Genomic DNA, 23,725 nt, shown 5'->3' on the forward strand with positions numbered 1-23,725 from the left:
ACTTCTAACCAAAGTATGGATAGAAATGGCTACTGGAGCAGGATTTGGGATGAAGTAGTAGATGAAAATAAGTAAGAATATTCCAGTACACCCACCAGCACTTCTTTCTAGAGCTCTTAAAGAGAAGGACATGGAGCCTTGAAAAGTGCACTAAATTCTTCCTTAGCAAAGGACTGCCTTGACAGAACAGATTTTTTTTCTGCATCGCTGAACCTCAATCATCAGACACCTAGAACTGAGAGCAGCTGGTCATCAACACTGAATCAGAAAATCACAGTCTGAAACACGGGGTTTTCTATTCTGTCTTGTGTTTTCTTTTCCCTCTCACATTTCTCCTATCCTCTCTCTCTCTCTTAGCCTTTCCTGATTATACTGCCTCCTGCACAGACTTGAAGAAAGGAGGTGGGTCCTTTCGTGGTCTAACCTCAGCCAGCAACTAAGTACCTCACAGCTGCTTGCTCGCTCCCCTGCCCCCCCTCCCCCTGGTGGGATGGGGAGGAGAATCGGAAAAAGGGGAAAACATGTGGGTTGAGATACACGTGGTTTAATGATTGTAATAAATTAGTAGTAGCAATAATAATAACAACAACAATAATTATAATGAAGATAAGAGGGTGAGAGAGGAATAAAATTCAAAGGGGAAAAACAAACAAAAGAAAGCAAGAGATGTGCCATACAACTGCTCGCCACCCGCTGACCGATGCCCAGCCAGTCCCCGAGCAGCAATTGGTGGCTCCCAGCCAACTCCTCCCAGTTTATATACTGAGCATGATGTCAACTGTCAACTGTCCTGGCTCTACTCCCTCTTGGCTTCCTGTGCACCTGCTCACTGGCAGGGCATGGGAGACTGAAAAGTCCTTGATTTAGGGTAAGCACTACTTTGCAACAACTAAATCATCAGTGTGTTATTAACATTGTTCTTATAAAAAACCCAAAACACAGCACTACCAGCTACTAGGAATAAAATTAACCCCATCCCAGCCAAAGCCAGGACAACAGGTTTCTTCACCTCTTCACTGCTTTGCATTTCTCCCCGTGTTGTTTTCTGAGCTGCAGGAAAGGTAAGCGTATTCTCACATACAGTATCACATTAATCAACTCAGAATTTAGCAGAAGGAAAATTTCTTCCTAAAAAAGTATCAACTGACAAAATAAGAGAGCCTGATGACCTCTTTCTAGCAAAAATGCTCATTTATTATTTGTCTTTCAAAACCATTCAGCTTTCATATGAGAAAGTGCATGCTTTTGTTTCTGATTTTCATATGTGTAACCTAAACAATAAATTCCTAGACTTCCACATAACCTTTTTTTTTTACATGTTAACCATAGAGTTAAAAGTATGACAAATGTTTTTAGGACCAAGCATTGAATATTGTGCATCAATAAATAAACATTACCTGCCTGGGCTCATTTTTTCTTCTATTATCAAAACAGTCCTTTAGTCACTCTCATGTTTTCTGCACTTCAGAAGGCATCAGGACCCAGGCAGAGTGGTGAGGTGCAGAGCTGGATCCAGTCACATTTTGCAGCTGGTATTCTCCACCATACCCTCTCTCCACTCTTCCTTTACCGCTACCTGATGAATTGCACATCTAAGGAGGCCTTATGTATGACATACAGTAAAAGCAACTGTCTGACCTCCACTATGTCTAGATGGCTGCTTCATGTAAGTAGTAAAAGATATTCCAGTTTATATCTTGACATTGTAATCCAGGAATTCAGCAAAAATCCCCACATTTCACAGGTCTATTGAAAGAGGAGCCACCAGCAACCAGGGTTTGAAGTATTTGTTGAGAAGAAAATTTTTGAAAGATTTAAAATGTCAAATTATTTGAGGAAGACTGACTTGTTTGATACATCAGCAGATACACGGAGAAACTAATGGCATTTAGTAGCTAATAGCACATGTATTGAGTAAAAGGCAGCAGTTCTACTGAGTGCAATGAAAACTATTATCTGTGAGCTATTAGTAAGGATCATAGGCTAACAGAGCCCAGAAGTGCCTATTAAACCTGAAGAAATACAGTTATCAAGATGGAAAAACAACTGCAACACCATCACTTTCCAAAACCACTATTAGTCATCGATTATCTCTATAGTTGTACAACACAATGCTATCATTTTTTTTTAACTAGATATAGATATGGGGTAACTGTGAATAAAATCATAAACAAGTTTATTTGAATGATCAAAATTTAAGGTTTTAAGATACCCAGCTGTCAACTGTATGTGGAGGAAAACTTCTTAGTGGGCACAAAAGGCAGAAATGGAGATTTAGGATGACCACATAAGAAAAAAATGGCCTCTTTCTCGTTTGTTAGAAGGAAAGCCAAGTATTTAAGTGAAAAGACAGAGTATCCGTTTTTGGAGTTCATGTTCGGAAGGTTGTTTAAAAATGGAGAACCACTGACTGCCCAGCAGCTGCGGAAGCATTTCAGGAGCTGATGGAGCCCTTGGAGTCCCCAGGGTAAATGCTGTGGGCGAGCCTTTCATAGCGAAGTTCTGACCTGTGATGGTCTGTAGCTCATAAAAGTAATGAATGTGGGCTGTTGGTTTGATTGTTGTTTTTTTAAAAAAAGAAAAACCCTTCTGTAATATCAAAAAGGAGTAAGCAGCATGGATTTTTTTGAGCAGAGTCCTTTCCAACAGAGGGGCACCTAGATGTACAGGTCACAGTAAATGGTAACTCCATCTTGATTGTTATGTACAACTGAGGAAACAGATAATTGTTTCTCACTATGCCCCAGCCATTCCTTCATATTATTTCTATCTCTATAGAAGGGAAAGAAAATGTATCCATTTGTTTGTTTATTTTCCTAGAGCAAGGAATCCAGATAAGACAGAGGTACATATGTCCAATAAGAATTTTAGAGTAACTTTAAAAAAGAAGCACCTAAAAATTCTCCCTCAGTATGAATATTTTGGGAATCCCAAACTATGAAGGGGTGATTTCAAACTGGGTTTCCTACCACAACTAAATAAGCATCTTAAAAAATTCTTTGCAAAATCCAGAATCTGAAAAAAGTCCATAGATATTCGATTCAGTTGCAATCTGGGTATCCAGTTTCATAACAACTGCATTCTATGAGAAAATGGCATCTTCCACATTGATATGGGATTCTTTAATTGTTGTATTGACTTCTCATTGAAATTGTACATACTTACCACATCCCAGTGACATTTTTATTCCTTCAGATATGTGACTATCCTTAGCTACGTTTGCATTAAGATTTATCAGTTAAATTAGTTTGACATGTTCAGGTCAACTATCAAATAGGATGGCAATGTCACAGATTTCTGAGAAAAGCCTTATGGGGGAGATAAAATGATCAGAATAATTAAATTAGAGATGGGGAATTTTCATGAGGCTCAGCTCTAAAACTGGAATAATATATAAAGGATCATAAAGAAGGATAATTAAGGAATTTGCCTTGAAGTGCATCACTGTCTCTGGATCTAGACTCCTCAACTCTATATATCCCAGTTCAAGTCTCATTATGGGTGCAATAGAGATAAGGAACAAAAATCCACATATAAAAATAACTTTCAGCAGTTAATAGCAGTTACTAATTGGCATGCATAGTTGAGTAGGATAAGCATGATTAGCAATCAAATTATATAATTAATTGCAAAGTATGTTCTATCATATTTTACAGATTCTTACAGTATTTTCTCTGTAACCCTCTGATTTCATCCTTCCTCAGTGCAAGAGGATTTTTTCTATAAAGGCATTTCTGTTCTGTCTTGACTTTCTGTCCTTTGCAAAGCTCTTGGCTCTGTGCTAAGTAGTCACAGAAAGTGCACAACTGTAACTAGGTATTCTATACCCATTTAAAAATTCTGGGAACTCTTCCAAGTATTTATCTACAAACATGAACGATATTTACAGCAAATGAATGTTACTTGATAACTTATGGGGATATGGAAGATATAGGGAGGCCAGTATACTTGAAAAGGGAGAGACAAAAATGATACCCCTAGTTTGTGGTAAAATTCAGTATTCAAAGATATTAAAGGTGCAGGGTCTCTGAAAAGTTTAGTTAAGGATATATATTTACGCACCTATATTGGATATACTAAATCCAAAACACAGAACTGTACCAGCTATTAGGAAGAAAATTAACTCTATCCCAGCCCCAAACCAATACATACATACGTATCTCTATATATGTATATGTATGTAATTATGTATAAATAAAGTGTAATTTTACAAAAAAAGATCTTTTCACCAGTCCATGACCATGACAATAATTGATTATAGGATCAGTAAAAAGTTCATTGAAAGGACAGAAATACAGATAACAAGATTGTTCTACATTGTAAAAGTCCCACAACACTTTTTAAAGGTACAAAATATAATTATGTACTAACAGATACTCTGATAAAAATCATTTTTTTCTTTTTGTGATTTTGATTTTTTTAAAGAATAAACATCCCACATAACAATAAAATAACACACACCTCTCTATATAATTCTAGGTATTTACAATGTACCCATGTTTGGCCATGTAATGTCTCACATGGTGAAGCACTAGCAGCATAATTTGAGCACATATTTCACAATTACATTGAACCAACATTGCTGAATCCATCACCATGTATTCTAATACATTTACTGAGCACAGAGTCCATAAACATTTACAGAATACTCTTGTTCAACAGAAGCCAAAACCAACAAAAAAGTCCCATTTAATTTCAGTAGAAGCCAATGCTTTACTTGAGTAACAACACTGCAGCTAGCAGGAACTATTACTACCTCATAAATTTTGCCTTTAACTACAGCTTGTGCCACAGAGGGACACATTCATTCACTATAAATCAAACACAGTTTATTGAATTTCTGATCCAATGTTATATAAAATAAACTCACCATAATAACCAACTTTTACATAGTTACTGTACACAGGAAAAGCTCTGGGTAGTGACAGAGGAAAGCTGATGAAAGGCTCTTTATAAAGACCCATACTTTCCTTTAATAGGCAATCATATGCTAACGCACAAAAAATAATAGGCACAATATGGTGTGTTGCAAAATTGATCATGAGTTTAGAGAATATTTTTACATTACTACACTGCTAATCTTTCACTGACACAATTTTCCCTTCTGGAGATTTGGGATAAAAAATACTAACTACTTGTACTGTGGTTTTTGACATGGAGGAATTATTTACCTGTAGGGAAACATTTTGATGGTATGATAATTGAATAAATTAGAAGAACAACCTCACTGAGAGCAATGGTACGTTCAGGATGACTAACACAATCCTTATAACGTGCAACTGGGTCATGTCACCCCTGCAATGTCCCACTAAAGCACATAGTAGATATAATACAAAGATTGGCCCAAACTAATATTCCAGAGCATCTCACCCTGAATTTTGATAGAAAGGCTAGAACTGAATCTGAACTTTGTGTACATAGAGATCTTTCTCATTTATTCATAAACATTTGTTTATTTTAGGCCTTCATTCCTTATGACCACTTTTGCCATTAACTTTGTTTTCTCATGGCCTTTTCTGAGGCTTCATGTTTGTTCCCACCACAAACAGCCAGGTCACCAGCTGCATTCCAGTGTCCTTCTGCTGAAGGCAGCCCCTCACTCACGCACTCATTTGGCCAGTGCTGCAGGACTCCTGCTAAGCCAACACAGACATCAGACAGGCACATGCAGTTCAACTCTGCCACAGAAGTGTCCTCAGCAGAAACCCAAAGCCCCGGCAAACCTCACCTGGTGGCCAGAGTCTCAGCTCAGTGTAACTGGGCCAGTGCAGCTTAGTCCCAGAAGCCACAGCTGTCAAAGGTGTTGACTCCAGCCCTCAGTACTGCAGCAGATATGGTTCTGCTGGACCAAAAGACAGTGACTGGAGATAACATGTTTCTGAACACCCGATGTCGACTAGTTTGTAAAGCTATTTAAAGGTAAAAAGTGGTATGAAAGTGTAAAGTGTCCTTCATAATTTTATAGAAATATTCAAAAATTACTTATAAAAATATTTTTTTTCAGAGGTGCCATTTCTGTCACTGTTTATAATAATTTCATAATATATAGGTAAATGCATAGGGCATGAATACGTATTTTTTTCTCTTGTTTTGTATCACTCCATCAGTCATGGAAACTTTTGGGGCAAGGGAAAGCACAAAAAAGAAGATTAAAAATATACTTTAGTGGTGTTGTAAAGTATATAGTCCATGTCCATTATGCTTTACAGTGAGTTCTGATTTGTACCACTGTCACTATTGCATAAAATTTTGAAATTTCCTGCAGAGGCATTGGGAAATGGAAAAATTTGGAGGTACCTGCTAACCATGAAAGTGACTTGCATGATAGAACTGAGACTGGGACTGGCATTTTCCTATATAAAATACATTATCTGTTTCCTTCACTGTAAGCCTTTCCCATGTCTCCATGAAAGTCATCTTTAAAGTGGAATTTTTATCACTATTACATTTTCTTATAACATGTGTGTTCATCCCTAACCATTTAGTATTGGGGATGACAGCATTTCCCCCTTTCCACAGTTCTTGTTTCATTCCAACAGCAGGTGGAAAAGCCTCAAAATAGAAGTAGTATGAGCTCCATTGCTTGGCACACTGAAAACTAAATAGACAATACACTAGAAAGGAAGTATAGGAAGAAACAGTTCTGCACTACCAGGAGATAGATTGGATGACCTGACCTGATAACTGGATGACCATCTCACTCTAATTTCCAGTACTTTGTAATTTACTCTACATATTCTCAAGATGAAAGAAAAGACAGAAGACCCCAAACATAATAACTTTAATGCAGATCTACTGCATAATCAAAAATTCCCTGTGTTCCTCACAGAAACCACTGACTTCTTTATCCCAAGCACACTACCTTCATGCAAAATTTTACTTTTCTGCAGAATATTTTAACCCCTAGACATATAAAGCAACAGCTTTGAAAAGACAGAATTACAGTCAATTTACTAGGTTACATAAATATCTGTTTTCCCCCTTTTCCCTTATACAAGAGTAATTATGGCAGTTTGGTATTGCCCTGCCAGTATAGTTTCTCTTCCACTTTTTTCTTTTTCCACTGGCAGAAAAGCAGCATCTTAAAAGTTTTTCTGAAAGTTTTGTTACAGAGAGCATAACAAATGGGGTTAACAGTGCTGTTCACATAGCATAGCCAATATCCAAGGTGCCACAGTGTCAAGGGAATGCAGTCAGAGCAGAATGTGGAGATCAAAACCATGATATTGTAGGGAGTCCATGTGATGATAAAAGCCAAAAGAATGGCACTTAAAGTTTGTGCTGCTTTGCGTTCCTTTATAAGAACCATCCGTTTCCTTTTGGTGATTTGGTTATTTACATTTGGATCCATGCTTTTGATGGAAGGATCCTTTGACAGAGCAGCAGAACAAGGAGTTATTTTTACTTTACGGCAACCATTGTTGGCTTGCTGGGTGCCATCAGCCTTAACCACCAACCGGAATTTATAGGCCACACATTTTTTATTTTTTTGTATGTGGCCTTTGGCAGGTGACAAAAAGTATTTCTGGTTCTCAAAATCACTTTCTTCAGGTTGGTCTTTTACAACATCTGTACTTTCATGAAACTCTTCTGTCTTACCTTTAGATGGACTTTTGTAAGTTACTTGGAAAACTGAATCAGTGGCAAGTTTATCCTCCTCTTCTGAAGATGCATAGCTGCTGCAGGTGGTTAACTGGTCAGCCTTAGCCCAGTCGTTACAAGTACTTGCTGCCTGAGAGGTTTTCACCGTAGCTGATGTACTTCGACTAGATGAAGACCAGGAAGCCTGACACCTCTCTCTTTTGACTAAGTTTTGTTGCTTGCAACTGAAGCAAGACTTCAGGAGAGCTTTCTGGGGCTTTATCATCTCAAACTCTGCCACAGATTCTGAACCTTGCAGTTCAGCAAGGTCCTTGGTACGTTTCTCTGTCTCTTTATAGATTCGGCAATACAGAATGGTCATCATGGACACTGGAATGTAAAAAGCAGCAATTGCAGTTCCAAAGGTGATAATGGGCTCATATAAAAACTGGATCTGGCACTCATCAGGTGGTACTGTTCGTTCACCCACAAAATACTGCCAGCACAAGATTACAGGGGCCCACAACACGAAGGAAATTAGCCAAGCCAGACCAATCATGATGCCAGCTCTTTTGGGTGTGCGTTTTGCCCTGTAAGTTAAAGGCCTTGTGATGGAAAAATATCTGTCAAAACTGATGACTAGGAGGTTCATCACTGAGGCGTTGCTAGCTACATAGTCCAGTGCTAGCCACAGGTCACAGGCAAGGCTTCCAAGAGACCAATGGCCTATGAGTATATAGGACGTATAAAGGTTCATAGAAAATATTCCAATGATGAGATCTGCACAGGCAAGGCTCAGCAAGTAATAATTGTTGACAGTTTTGAGCTGACTGTTAACCTTGAAGGATATCATTACAAGAATATTTCCCACTATGGTTATCAAGCTTACAATTGCAGTCACAGTGGCAATAGTAATGACTTCCCAGAGGCTATGCCCTTCTAACTGCTTATGGTTGATGGATGAACTGTTTACAAAAGTAGAATTGCTGAATAAATTTACTTCCATTCTTGTTCTTGGTGTATAGTCATCAGGATCTTAGCACTGTTGCATATTGCTTTCTGTACTCAAAAATATTCTTTTGGAGACAACTGTAAAGATCAAGGGGAAAAGAAAGAAAATGAAAGTAGCTCATTAAATAGCACAGACTTCCATTAGAGTTACCATGAAACACTTGTAAAACTATCAAATTATTTGTGCTCTCTTTTTGCATTTTGATTATTGTTTCCACCATTGAACACAACTAAAACACACAAATGTACTATTTAGGACAAGGTATTCTGGCATCTTATGACCTTTCTAAATGTAATCAAAACAGGTATTGTTTCTTAAGACAGTCATGCCAGCTCATGTATTTTGAATACCTGAGGAGACACCTCACATATTCTTAAAGACAGATATTCAAAGTTTTGCAGTGCAATAAGACAGCGAGTCACTGTGTTGTTTCCTACAGTACTATGTAGAAGACGTGTCAGGATTTCAGAAATTATCTTTGGAGAATTTGGAGAAGTCATCAACAGCAGAAAGAAAGTAAGAGGAAACTGAGGATGCATAGGGAGTTAGGAACCAAGGTGGTATGGTGGCAGCAGGAAACAATTAGGTGTTAGAAGTGCTTGAGGCAATAGAAGGGGAGTCTGAGTTAAGGAAGCAGGCAAGGCCAAGAAGATGCTTTTGAAAAAATAAGTTAGGCAGGAAAGACTTTTCCCTATTAGGAGTCTCAGGACAAAGAAGACTGAGTGAGGCATGGAAGTGCAGTTTGGGTAGTTTAGGTGAGTGAATGGTAGGGCTGAGGATTGAAAAGAGTAAACTGAAGAAGCAGCAGCAATGGATGACCACAGTGACAATGCAACAAACAATTTAATACTCGCATAAGCAGTGAAAGGTGGAAATGTCACTGCTGTCACTCTATTAATTCATGCATGCCTCTGATGTCCATCTTTTCCTACATTCTTCACTGCTGTTTTCTTGTCCCAATGAATGCATGCCTGAATTAGGCAATTTGGTTCTTTCACAGATATCCACTGTTGGGTTTTTTTGAGTTATTCCATCACATCAGATGATGCTGATCAGTTGTTTGATGCTTAATCTTGCTAGACTGTGTAATTTTGGATAGTAGTTAGTTTTTAAAGTCAGAAATGAAAGACAAATTATTAACAGTTTGTTTACTGGGCATCTAGCCAGTATAAAACCGGTAAGACAATCCCCTTTTTTTTCAAAGCAGACACAGGTTCAGCTAAAATTATCACATAAATCACCTATTAAAATCCAACTCTTAAGGCTTTAGGATTTTCTCTGCATCAAATCTCTATTATACGGTCCTCCCTATCCATCCACGCCACTTCTCTGTGTTTTCGTCTTCCATCCTAACTCTCAGAACATTATTTTCTTTGGGCTTGGCAAGTGTCTTCTATTAACCGCAAGCTTTCACAGCTTATCCTTTTCCCACATGCCAACATCTATCTTTTGTGTGAAGTAGTTGGGTCCTGTCTTTCAGCTGAATACATCAATATTTTATAGCCACCAGCTGAATTTTCAGAAAAGCATCTTATTTGCTTTCATTGTTCCCTCCCCTTTTGTCCCAGGTCTCCTAAACATCCACAGAAGTATATCATCTTTCTTCTTCAAGCCCTCCCTAATGATTACCTCTTGTGATGAAATTCAATAATGGTGCATCTCCTGGCGTACTGAGACCACTGCCTATCATACTACCTAAAATGGTTCTCCTCCATCTGTGTGTGTCTGTCATCTTCCGTCTTATATTTAGATGTTTGTGCATCTGTATTCTGCTTATACACAGCATACACTGAGCCTAACAACAGGATTCTAGTTCAGCTATAGGCCTTGCAGCCTAGCAATAATCGTAATATATGCATACTGACCATCTGTATGCTTGGCGCCCTACAGCCTCCAGAGCCAGTCTAGCAGCCAAGAATAGCTAAAGTGCCACAGCGTTCTAATGAGCCCCATGCAAGGAAAGACATTTCATCCTGCATTCTGCAAAGACTTCTGCCAAGTCAGAGCTGTCCTGATGGCTGGGCGTGCTGCCTTTACAAATCTTTACACAACCTTGAAGAGCAAGAATTCTTTTAATGTGAAACAAAGGTGTGGAGCAGCTGCATGGCCATGATAGGTAGCTGAGCCATAAGAGATGAATTTGTGTGTCTCTGCTACCTCACGTGGCTTATGCTTTTTTTTTTTTTTCCTGCAGACAGTCAGTGCAGTTGTTCTGCATGCCAACAGCTCCATGTGATTAAATTTTTAAGCATAGCAGTGTGGTAATGGGTTTAGTGTGGCAATGTCAGGGGGCAGTGAGGGCTGGCTGCTCTGCAAGGGAAGGTGAGTCATGGGTGGATCATGATACTAAGGCAGGTGGGAGCAGAGACCCCACCAAGAAGCAGGATGTGGAGCAGCACATTTGATTCATGATCAGGGCCAGAGACAGTGGTCAGGGTCATGCAGAGTCCAGCAATTGCACAGCATGTCCATAGTGATGAGGCAGGTCTGAGACCAAGCCAGAGAGTCCAGTCAGAAGGTCCGAGTCAGGATCTTGTTATAGTTGAAATTGAAATAGCTAGAGTCCGAAATAAATTCACTAAGTATTTATTAAGGCAGGAAAGCAAAAACAGCGCCGGGCAGACGGGGAGTCGCAGCTCCATCCAGGCTCGCAAATTCAGACAAGTAACGCAGCCCTTTTATTCTCAACTTCAAGGCCGGTTTAAACAGTTATGCTCTCAGTCCTGTAGCAAGAAGCCGTACATTACAAACTAAACTATTTTTACACTAAAGTCTAGACGAAGACAAAGTTGTCATAGTAACATGAGATTATGGTTTAACATTGGCCTTGAGGAGGTACATCTCCAACCTCATGGTTAACAGTTAACTCTTTTCTCACCAGACAAAACATTCTCAAATCTGTTACAGCAAGATCATTCCTTTTGTTAAAAACCCCTTTGATCAGCAAATTACCCTTAGTTACTTATTACAATCTGAGTCAGGATTGAGGTGGTAGGAGACCAGGTGTAGACGTAGCCACTGCCCAGCTGGGATGTAGCACAGATGAGGGCCAGCAGCACAGTCTCAGCTTAAAAGCAGTTGCAAGGGAAAGGAGAGGGAGTCCCTTGCTTCTAGCATTCTTCGCAACAGGCCTGATCAGCAGAGCAGCTGATGTTGGGCTTAGCCAGGTAAACTAACAGCCAACAGTGCTCCTAGAAGGGGCTTGTGCTCTGGGCCTTGACAGCTAATGTATCTGAAACAGTGCCAAGGTTCACAGCCTTTTTGCAAGTTGCAAGATTTCAGCAAAGGCTAGAGATGGTCTTAAAAAGGCACCAGCTATGAATGTTGGGCACATGGATAAACCTCTACTAACTTCCACATTTGCCTGACACCTGGGGCTGAGCAGCTGCTTAGGATGATTATAGGAGATTGTCTGGACTTTCTGCCTTTTTTTGCCAGAAGATGACACTTTTTCTCAGAAGAAAGGACTAGAGGTTGCCCAGACACTGTGGCTTGTGATGCTTTGTCTTTTGGTCACTTACCTTCCCTAACATTATGGTTTAGGAGGAAAGACTGCTGAAGCTACCCCATGTGGTCTGCAGACTTCAGAGCAAGAGCAGAAGGAGAAACTGTTGTCCTGACAGAATTGTTCTTGGTTTGAACTAACGGGCACGAGGAATGCTGGTAATAAGGTATAGAAACTATTATTAGTTTCTAAATAAAAAGCACTTTCATTCTCATCGTGCAAAGCCTTCCCTCCCTCATGGACTAATTTACTGTGATGCCTATAAAAACTGTGATAGTAGCTAAGCTGCTAGTGTGCAAAGATCTCTTCTTGGCATGTTGACCATTGTCATCATCTCTTCATACTCTATCATCTTTTGTCTCACAGGTCTGTGTTAACACTTCACAGTGTTACGTTTTGTTCTCTATTTGTGTAGCATTCAGAGCAATAGTGCCTGCGAGTAGGACTTCCATGTGCTATGGTAACATAGTTTATGTTAATTGTCTATCATAAGAGATGATAATAATAGGAAGATCAAAATTAAATTACAAAATCAGAATGCACATGTACAGTATCATGACTTTGCTATCTGTCTCATAATTATTGATGCATGAACTTCACGCCTGTGAGCTGTAATGATATTTGCTATTTGTTGCCACATATTAGTGATATTTTTTCAATCTATCAGTAAGTATTAATTAATGTGACTTGTTAAATTTGTACATATAGTCAGCTTACAGTTATCTGCAGGCAGATTGTTCATGTCACAGATTAATTGCACCACAGATGCAGGCACAGCTTGGGTTCACCAGATTTTATTAGCTCTCGCTCAGCACTGAGTCTGCCAGACCTGTGCTGGCTGCACAAGGAATCGTTTAGATGCCTTTGCAATGTGCTTGCCAGTGCTGCTCCCTGCCACTTGATTTATTTGCTTGTGCTGCACTGGAGTCATGCTAAGCTAATTTACTGATTCGCTGCACGCTATGCCCCAGAGCTAAGCAGCCTTCACCACAGGTAGTAGTGCAGAGACACTACGGCCCATGATTTCACAGGACAGGAGTTTTGGTCATGTTTTGCTTTAAGGACTACTAGGTTTAAAAACCAGACTGATATTTTAACGCATGTTGTCAAATGACAGCCTGCATGCTCCAGAGAAATTGGGCAAGCTGCTCTGAGGAAACTGGTGAACTTCCCTGAGGACAGCATGGATGCCCCCCTAGTTCACGCAGAGCAGGACAAACCAGCCTAGCTGTATGGCACAGGGCTGTTCCCGTGGCTTTGAGTCCTCAGAGCAGGGTGCTCCTCAAGAGGCTGCAGAGTCACTTCATGCACTTTACATGGTGCAACACCCTATCAGCCGGGGCTGGGTTGCTTTTTCCCTCATTTGCTACAGAAAGCTAACTTTGGGTCCTGCACTTGGGCCACAACAGCCCCACGCAGCGCTACAGGCTTGGGGAAGAGCAGCTGGAAAGCTGCCTGGGGAGAAAGGACCTGGGGGTGCTGGTTGGCTGAACATGAGCCAGCAGTGTGCCCAGGTAGCCCAGGCCAACAGCATCCTAACTTGTATCCAAAACTGTGGCCAGCAGGACCAGGGCAGTGATTGTCCCCCTGTACTGGGCACTGGTGAGGCCGCACCTCAAATCCTGTGTTCAGTTTTGGGCCTCTCACTTCAGGAGGGACATTGAGGGGCTGGAACGTGTCCAGAGATGAAAAATGGAGCTGGTGAAGGGTCTGGAGCACAAGTCTTATGAGGACCGTCTGAGGGAGCTGGGGTTGTTTAGTCCAGAGAAAAGGAGTCTCCGGGGAAACCTTATTGTTCCCTAGAACTACCTGACAGGAGGCTGTAGCAAGGGGGGTATCAGTGTCTGCTCCCAGGTAATGAGTGCTAGGACAAGAGAAAACGGTCTCAAGTTGCTGCAGGGGAGGTTTAGATTGGATATTAGGAAAAATTTCTTCACTGAAAGGGTTTGTCAAGCATTGCAACAGGCTGACCAGCAAGGTGGCTGTGTCACCATCCCTGGAGGTGTTTAAAGACTCATAGATGTGGTGCTTAGGGACATGGTTTAGTGGTGGACTCAGCAGTGCTGAGCTAACAGTTGGACTCGATCTCACAGGTCTTTTCCAACCCAAATGATTCTGTGATCTATATGGCTGTAGCTAAGAGCGCTGTTTTCTAACCATTAAACGCATTTCGGTTTGCTTTGAGTACATGTGGAAACCTGTTTGTTACGCCCCCTTGCCCGCTGAGATCTGCGGAGCGCACAGGGCCGGCGCCGCCGCGGCCCCGCCGGGAGGAGCCAGGCAGAGCACGGGCCGCCGCCGCCGGGCCCGCTGCCGAGACCCGCCGCCGCGCTCTGCCGCCGGCGCCGCAGGTAGGGGGAGCTGCTGAGGGCGCGGGCGCCGCCATTTCCCTCAGTCGCCCTCCGCGGGCGGCCTCTTTCCGGGAGTAGGCGGGGACCGGTGGGCACGGGCCGGCCCGGCCATGCAGTGTGAGCGGGGTGGCAGCCGGCCCCGCAGGGAAGGCGGCCGGCACGGCCGGCGGCGGCCAGGCGGCGCGGAGAGGGCGGCCGAAGCGGCGACTGAAGGAAGCGGCAGGGACGGCCACGGGCGCGGAGGAGGCGGGGGCCGGGGAAGAGGCGGCGCTCACGGGCAGCGAAGAGGCGGGGGCCGGGGCAGGCGAGAGCCTCGAGGTCGCGGGGCAGCGCCGCCGCCCGCCGCCCACCAGCACCGGCGGGTAAGCGGGAGGAGCGCCCGCCCTGCGCGGCGGCGGGGGGAGGCGGGGCGCCGTGCGGCCGCCGCGGTGGGGGCGCAGCTCTTCCCTTTCCCCTGCTCCTCCCCTCCGAGGCTGGGCCGGGCCGGCAGCTGCGCCCCGCGGCCGGGAGCTGGAGGTGGCGGGGTGCAGGCGGCGAGGCCGCGGGGTGCAGCGAGGGGGTGGTGGGCCCGGGCCTGCCAGCGTGACCTCCCCGAGCCGCCTCGGCACCTGCACCAGCCCTCTGCCCCCCGCTTCCACCCCGAAACAGCAGCAGCCGGCACCTGCGTGCTCTAGTGGAGAAACAGATGGGGATTTTCTGGCCGAAATACATTTTTATAATTCTGTGCTGAAAACTAGAAGTCTCGTTTGAAAAACGCATCTGAAAAATACATCTCTCTGTGCCAACGGAAATGAAGAATTGCTGAATATTTTTTGGCACAGCTGATGAGAAGTGGAGATGAGCTTGTGTCTTGTCTAGCCTGTGGTGGTAGCGGTGAAGCATTGGTATCTGATTCACTGGAACGCGTATTTGTCATTCATGCAACTTGATGGTTGTGCTTCGACCAATTATAAAGTGTTTTAGCAGATTAAAAGTAGCACAGACATGCCTAAGAGTACCACAACTACACCTTCAGTTTCCTGTGGAGATGTTAAAATGCTTTCTGCAACACACTGTGGTGTGAGATCAATACTGTGCCTTTAAAAACAGTTTCCATTTATAAATGCTTTGACAGGCCTACATTCAGACTGTCTTGCTTTCGTTAGGGTTGTTGCAACATGGAAACCATGGTTGTCCCTGGACTGGCAAAAGATCACAACCCAGTGCTGATTGGTGTTGGCAGCACTGGGAGTCCTAATGGAGATGAACCAGCTGCTCCCCTGTTTTCGGCATCATGTTGATTAGATTCACTTTGACTTTTATGATGCCATGGCTTTGATTTGACCCAGCCAGTGTTTTATCTATATTAGAACTCCCATGGTTGCTGATGGATTTAAAAAATGTAAAATATTCATCCCTCTTGTCATTGTATTTAGATACATTTTTGCACTCCTGGTTTGGGAGATAGAAGATGCAGCTGGATTGGTACTGTTACCTAGAGCACTGGTCAGTAATTTCATTTGTAAGGGATATAAATTGCCAGTTCATACTGATGTGTACAGACAGGTTTGGATTCTGTATGTGAAACAATGGAGGCGGGGGGGGGGGGGGGCGGGGAATTCAGCAGGGTTTTCAGAAGGAAACTTATATCCCAAACTGTTTTTTTGTTTTGTTTTTTTTTGTTTTGTTTTGTTTTTTTTTGTTTGTTTGTTTTCCCAAGTCATTCAACCACTTCCTACTAAGTTGAAATACATTTATATCTGTGTTCTCTCTGGTACTTTTGACCCAGCAGGACCCACTTCATAATTTAGCAGGTGTACTCAGGAAGGGAATCACGTTGCATGCATATTTTGTCCGGATTGTTGTTTGAAGTATTTCAGGAAGCAGTTGAAAAAATATCTTCTGGGACAATTAACAGTATGTTTTGCCTGATCGCTGTGTTATTGACTGATATGCTCTTCATCGTAGTCTACCACAGTGACTTTATTTTTGGCCAAGGCTAATACGAGTTGGGTCTTTAAATGAGAAGTAATAGCTAAGATTTTCCCAGAATGCCACTAAAGAGTGTTTAAGACTAATGCTTTTCCTGTACTGGAGGCTTCTGGTATTAAGTACCTCATGGTCTCTTAGCACACCTGCCACAAATCTTGTGTTTAGCAGCTTGGACAGGACTGGCTTCCAGCAATCCATCCACATAGCATCAACAGCTGTGCCAGCCTGCAGCTGCTGCTGTCTAGTGTTAAATCTGAGCCAATCTCACAATCTACCCCTTCTGAAACAGGGAGGATCTCCTTTTGCCTCTCCTTTCTTCCATCTGCATGGTCAGGCATGGTTTCCTGTACTGTCTGATGTGTGCTAGACCATATTTTCTGAACAGATTCAGGTCTTACCTGGCAAGAAATTGCCCACTTTTATTCTCATTTCCTTGGTGTTCACTCTGTTCAGCCAAGTGACTTGTTTAACACAAGTGCACCCACTCAGTGAGAGGGTGTTTGGCTCAGAGTAAGTGGTTTGGGTGAGAGGAGACCCTGCTGTCTTTCAGCAACAGAGGTCAGATCTTCTCAAGTGGTGATGTGTGAATTGCAGACCTGGCGAATCATGAAATAATACAGGGAATGTGGGTGGCCTTTCTACATCACTTTCCATATCGTGTGCTGAGAAGCTAGAGTCTTCTCTGAAAATAGCTGGTGAGGGTTTTTTTTTGGTTTTGTTGGGTTTTTTTCCCTGTCTTTCTGAAATGAGCCTTAAAGTTCTGTGAAGGGAGGCTAAGGACACTGTTATATTGTTTTGCAATATATAGGATTTCCAAGGGTGATTCTAGCTCTTTTGCTTTCTAGGGTAAAAATTGTGGAGGATTACACTCTGTGTTTCTACGCTGCTGGTGTAAACTTGGCATTTTGGAGGGATTTTCCTACTAGATTTGGATCATTCTAGCATTGTATAATCAGGATGTAGATGACCTGGTATTCTTTCTTGAAAATTATTTTAAGTCTAGGTTCTTCTATAGTTTTAAAGCTATGCTAAATTTATAGTTTTATTTGTTTATACCCCATTTGTTTATAAAACTGTTGCTGCTAAGCTTGATATTTAGGTAATTATTTCTGGAGCTTTTGTTGTTGCTTGAGAAGTTTCTTCTTTATTGTGTCTTCAACTATGAAAAGCTTTATGACAAAATCTACATCAAATTGTATTAAAGTAACCGAGTTTGCATTTGTTGAGCCTGTTATGGACAGAGCAGTAAAATGCAAGTAAAATTATAGGCGAATAGATTCAGTACAGTGTAATAAGGTTGTAAATAAAACCAAACTTCATTAAAACCTCTTGGGAATGCCTAACATTTTTTTACAGTGAAGTAGCAGTTGGCATTAAATTGCATAATATTTCAGAGTATTTCTTAGTCAATTGCATTCATTTAAAACGTCTATTCATCTTCAGTATTTGTGTTTTGGATGTTTTAATTTAGTGGTTCCTAAGCTTGTGTTTGAAGCTACAGGAGGACATTATTTCTGACCTGTACAACAGGGAAAAGTGTAGTGGTGGCATGTTTGCTTCTTGGTCTTTTGTGGTCCAGTGAAGGCTGGACACCACTTTGTGTTTTACACTACTGTAAGTGCACTGTAATCCTTTGTTTTTGGTAATAGGTGATCAGCTGTGCTGCTTGCAAAGCCTGTCAAGACTTAGACTTAGTACTTGCTGAGTCAGTTCTCCCCTCCTCTACTGGGTGCTAATGTAGAAGGAGATCAGGGTGCTATTTCTTAAAAAATAATTATAAATTACTTAAGTCATACCCTGCATGGTAGATCCAGCTGTGGATCAGTCTTAAAGATGAGATTTCATGATTTCTTTTGAGGAAATAGCTCTCTAAGGAACTCCCCAACTCTGCTCTTGAAAGAAGATGCAGGCTGTTTCAAACATGGAATTGTTTTAGAAACTGTGGGAAAAGTGTTCTTATTCCTTGTTCAGAGGAAAAAGGATCTTGCACTCGTTACGTCTTTTTTGTAACTAGTGTGCATGTTGATTTCACTGCCTTGTTTACTGAAGGTTTTGGTCCTCCCTTCAGAAATGAATCTGTGTCTAATTATGACCAGCTGGTTTACCAAATGGCAGATTTCTTTGTAGATCTGTCATCTTGAATAATTTTCTGTTGTTTCTGTCTGCTTTAAGTCATCTATTCTATGCTAAATAGAACACATTTGCAATTATTAATTTTTAGTAAAGTAATGTGGAATTACAATGCTTAAAGGTCCGATTGACCTTGGCCCAATGCTATCTCCTGCTTTTATTCTAACGCCTCTAACTTACTCAGAATTTTATATACTGTCAGAGTTTTAAAATGGATCCAGTTTATCATTGGGCATGATACTGGGTTTTATTTTCATTGTTCTTGTCCACATCCTTTTATGAGTAGTTTAAGGAAACTTTCTTTTGTCTTTTCTGTTTATTACAGTTGAAATTTACAAAGTATCCTTTTAACTTCCTTTTCAGTGATACACTGAGTGTACATGTGATGCTGCTGTTACTTCAGTGCAGCTGGAATTAGGAAGTCAGTTTCAATGGTCCTTTCCTGGCTTTGCACACTGGTTGCAGTAAACGCTTTACTGTTAATGAATGGAGGTTAACAGACTGTTTCTAGTGCAGTCTTTCATACTTCTGGTTAGTTTCATGGTGACATCACACTTATTTAGTGTTTATTATATCTTCATTCTTGTGGTCCCTGATCTAAGAGACCATCTAATGCTGTTAGCATCAGATAAAATTTTCCTATTCAGTGTGAGTTAAAGCTTTACAGTCTAAACAACTGTAAAAAGCAACCTGTTCACAGGCATGGTAACAAAAGCTTGGATTTTTCAGACACAGATACATTTGATTTCGTTTAGAACACTAACAGAGCTTGTGCAGATAGAGGAATAGATTTCTGGATCTTGAACACAATAAACCCTTTGATGTTTTATGTTAATGTTCTCAAAAGGAATTAGGAAAAAACTTATTAAATTATTGTACATCAATTTATGAACTGCACTTAATTACTAGTGAGGAGTGAAGAGCTTCCTTTCTCAGGAGTTTCTCTACTGTCATAAGGTGTGAAGAGGCACAAACTGATTGTGAATGAAGTGTGGATTATTTTATTTTGAGTGTATTGATTTAGATTAAGCATCTTGAAAAGTATGTGAACAAGTGTGAACAACAACTTCTTTAGGGTTGGTTCAGTGTCAAACTGGTGTTTGTTAAATGGGATTCTGCAAGGTTTCATTCTGTATGTGCCTATGTTAAGTGTTTCTATTAATAATTCTGATGAAGGACTGAAATATACAGTGTTAAAATTTGCAGACAGTGCTAAACTGGAAGGGTGGGCAGGAGGGTGGAGCACAGAACAGTCTCAACAAATGGGAGAAAAAGCCTGCAGTAAGGTGTAATTCAAGGTCAAATATAACACTACTACCTTTATGTGGGAAAAATGCAGAGGTGTGTGACTGGTTAAGCTGCAATTTTATAGAAGGGAGCTGGCAGTTTAATGGATGAGGAGGTATCAATTAGCAATGCAGTCACACTGAAGAACTGGTTCTGCTTCTTCAAGGTTTGGACCAGCTGGGGAAAGTTCAGAGGGAGGGAATGAAGAAAGATGTGAAGTCTAGAAGATGTGACCTAGGAAGAGAAGTTGAAGGACCTGGTTCTCTTTTCTCTCTCTCTTCCTGTCCCCCCTGCCCCTTTTCTTTTTTTGTCTGGTGAAGGGGACACTGGTACAGCCTGGATAGCAATGTTTCGTTAAGCAGAAAGGCAAACATGCGTTTTAGGCAGGACAAGAAGAAAAACATTCAGAAGGAGGAGGCTTAATTTGGGCATTAAGGATAAAACTTGAGACTGAAATGGTGGATAGATTGTGTAATGCATTGTGTAGGAAGTACATGGAGATCAGTACAGAAAAATGATGTTAAAGGTTTTAAGAACATGGTGAAGGTTACTGAGCCTACTCAGTAGAGCTGCTGTATAACCACTTGTCACAGCCCTATTTTTTTCTTCTGTTTTTTCAAGGCTGTCTTAGCAATGGAAAATAATAAATGTTTTTTATCCAGCCAAAGTGAATTTATTCTTTTAAGTTTCTAGACATTAGAGAAATCCACTTTTCGCAGCTCTGGGGACTGCAATGTTTCATAATAATCCCTGACTCTTTAGCGTGGAATGATTTAGTGATATTTATTATTATTCGTTTATCATATTTTACCAACTTCCCTGCTAATTCAACTTGAAACACTTTTAGTGAAAGCATTCCATTACACAGGTGAACGTGCAGCATCATTGCTGCATAACAGCTTCATGTCTGACTTTGGGTGGGTTTTTTTGGTAACTTCTTTGGAAAGAGCACTTAAATGCTTTTGTTCCTCTATTTTTCCCCCTCTGGTCTCTGGGGCAGTAATTTGGTAACTTTCAAACAGCTTTTTTTATCAGCTCTGTATTTTGTTAATTGTATGAAATCACATCTTTCAATTGTTACCTTATTTAGATATAATTATCCCATAAAATGGAGTGGATTTTGGCCAGAGGAAATGTAAACTGTGTAATACCTTGAATATTGGGGAGGCTTTCCCAAGGACTTCCCATCTTATTTAACTGAACATGTTAGAATTTAGGGAAGAAGTAAAACCTACGGTTTTAAGAAGCCGTCCATCCATCTTAAAATGCGTTTTGGCCACGGTGCAGTGCTGGTGGTGACCAGCAGGTGGCGCAGGTGGCCCGTCGGCCCGCGCCGGCGGCTCCCGGGCTGCTCCGGCACGGCCGGCCGCCCTCGGGCGAGGGGGAGCCCGCGTTGGGGTATGGAGGGTCGGGGTGCCTGCGCGTCGTGGCAAGGGAATGTTTTTCTCGTCTGTTTTCTGAACGTATAGCGGAACGTTGGAAAATCACACATCTGTGATTCGCACACACATATATAATTCATTAGGACTCGCTCCTGGATATTTGTGCCAAACACAGTTCTAACGGGCAGTTATTTGTAGGAAGTTAGTAATCCTCAGCTAAAAGAATCATGTTGTGCTACAGGGATGTGTGGCTGGGCCCAGAGAACATCGTATAGGGTTTTATATGGGTACATCAAGTGAGAGATAGTAGGTATTTATGTTGAAGGACAAAATTTGTAGAAGTGATGAAATTTGATCAAAAAATTATTCCACACAGTACTGCTTCTGGTTTCCTCACAAAAGAAACTGGGTAGTTTCGGGAGCCCTGTTATGGATTTCCAGCCAGTCTAATGGTGCTGCACAGCCTTTGTAGCTATCAGGTTTCACTGTATTTTAAAGAAACGAAAAAAATTGCTGATTATTGATTCAGTGGTGATTTAGGGCCTTATAATAAGTAAGAGGAATATTTCTTACAGGTTTGCATAATCAAAGGATTTCAAGCCTGTGTGATTCAGTGTTCTATGGTAAGACATAGCAGGGGGTCCATTTCCCACTGTTCTCTTTCAGGTATGTGATTTCTCTGGTTTTTTATGTGCATGTGAGTTTTCTTTTTCTTTCTTTCTTTCTTTTTCTTTTTTTTTTTCTTCTTTTTTTTTTAATAAGGCTTTAACTTTTCTGCACGTAGACTTACTAATACATCCTGCTGGTAAGACCTGTACATCTACTGGAGTATGTGAGAATCTTGCCTCAAGGTCCTGTTTCTATTCCTGCTTCGCTTTTCCCAGAGGATAACCGTACAATTATAGGCTTTACAGACTTTCTCTTTAACCCTGGAATAGCCAGCATCTTTGTCTTGTAGAGAATAGTGATGATTCTGGGCCAGAGCTCTTCCTAGGCTACTGCTCTGTCACTGGCATGTTGTGAGGCCTTCAGCTTTTTCTGATTGCTTGACAAACTATGGGTTTGGGTTTTGGTCGTTAACTTTCTTAATTTTTATTTTTTTACTTTCTGTATTCTGTTTCAGGCTGTACTACTCAGGTAATGCTGCTTTGCTAAGGTCACTGGCTTACTATGTTCCTGTTACTTTACTTCGTAACAGCAACAGAAGCTCAGGTGATCCCATGCTCCTTATTTCTTTTCCTTCCACTTCCCCGTAATTCTTAGCAAGGGTGTTGAAAGATTATTGTCTCAGAGTAAAATTTATTTATAGAGATAACTTAAAAAATGAATTGTGCCAATGAGAGAAGTTAGTTCCTTGAGTATTTTTGGCATGGCTCTTAGTTTGAGTTCCTGTCAAGAATGGGGATTTTGGTGCAAATGTGCTTTGTGGGATACACTTGAGTGTAATATTGGTGGACTCAAAGTGGTTTCCCTCCTGATGGAACCAGAGTTGAAGTTGTCCGCCTGTTGTCCAGACAGTTGAGCATTGTCTGGAGCTCACCGCTGAAAAATGGGTGCAAAGTTCTCCTGCAGTTAGTGTTCTGTATGCACCTAGAGCTGGCAACCAGTACAGACTGTTGCAAGTAAAGATGTGATGTGCACATGAAATCCTGGGATCACAGAGCATCCCAACAACTACAACCCACCCCTCCTTTACGTTGTTGGTAATTTGGATGTGTTTGCACTTCCAGCAAGTTCTAAATGGTTCTTAGAGCTTGTTCACAGTAGTTAACTGTAGGATCAGTCCATCATTGTGCGGTAGCTTTTACTTTTTAGAATTATACTCTAGACCAATGGCAAAATAAAATGACGTTTTAACATCTTGGGTTTTTTAAGTATGGCATTAGGGTGTCGAGGATCTCAGACAATGATTCTTCACTACTTTATGTTGTTGTTGGGTTTAGGGAAGCCCATCCTTTAAGACTATTTAGGAAAGTATCTTTCAGAGGATTCCCCTGCTACCTCCCTCCAAAAGAAAGTTGGTGATGAATGAGGAGGGGGTGTCTGAGGTTTGAGTGCTGATCTCTAAAATGTCTGCACTTGATACGTTTACATCTGTTTGTGTAGAATTATTTGAGCCTTGTTTAATGACAGACTTTACAGATGTTCTGTCTAGATAGGAGTCATGTTTTTTTCTTCATATCTAAGTAAGTTTGAACATAAGAACTTCAGGTTAGGTTTCTGCAACTGCAATGATGCTTTTGAGGGAGGAAACTTTGGTTAGATTCTTTATCTACAAGTCACATATTGTAGAGGACTATAGTTCACACCAGGTCATAGTCACATACTAATGTTTGAATTACCCATAAAACATTTCAAAAATCAATGGTGAGAAATATCATTTGCTATTGAGGTTAGTACGACATCTTCTAGAACTGTACTTTGCAAGCATTGGAAAAGTAACAGTTTTATGTAAAAACTTCAAGCACAAGTCTCTTTCTAGCTGCATGAGCTGTTTTTCGCTTTG

The 23,725-nt window shown here is 41.3% G+C and overlaps 2 protein-coding genes across 3 annotated transcripts in view; one reads left to right on the plus strand and one right to left on the minus strand.

The window, feature by feature from the left end:
* Positions 1-6,765: 6,765 nt before the first annotated feature.
* Positions 6,766-23,725, minus strand: part of CHRM5 (cholinergic receptor muscarinic 5) — a 47,233-nt gene continuing 30,273 nt past the window's right edge. The window contains exon 2 of the mRNA XM_005441080.3: positions 6,766-8,670. Coding sequence (XP_005441137.1) covers positions 7,004-8,587 — 1,584 coding nt within the window. The 5' untranslated portion in view covers positions 8,588-8,670 and the 3' untranslated portion in view covers positions 6,766-7,003. The remainder of the gene's footprint in view (positions 8,671-23,725) is intronic.
* Positions 14,493-23,725, plus strand: part of AVEN (apoptosis and caspase activation inhibitor) — a 94,732-nt gene continuing 85,499 nt past the window's right edge. Inside the window, exon 1 of one of the 2 annotated variants that reach the window (XM_055716384.1) lies at positions 14,493-14,811. In XM_055716384.1, the coding sequence (XP_055572359.1) occupies positions 14,560-14,811 (252 nt within the window). In that variant the 5' untranslated portion in view covers positions 14,493-14,559. Of the gene's footprint in view, positions 14,812-21,799; positions 21,843-23,725 lie in introns of those variants that run through there. The other variant, XM_055716385.1, reaches the window with a different exon arrangement.

Source organism: Falco cherrug, chromosome 7 (genome assembly GCF_023634085.1).
Source record: "Falco cherrug isolate bFalChe1 chromosome 7, bFalChe1.pri, whole genome shotgun sequence".
NCBI lineage: Eukaryota > Metazoa > Chordata > Aves > Falconiformes > Falconidae > Falco > Falco cherrug.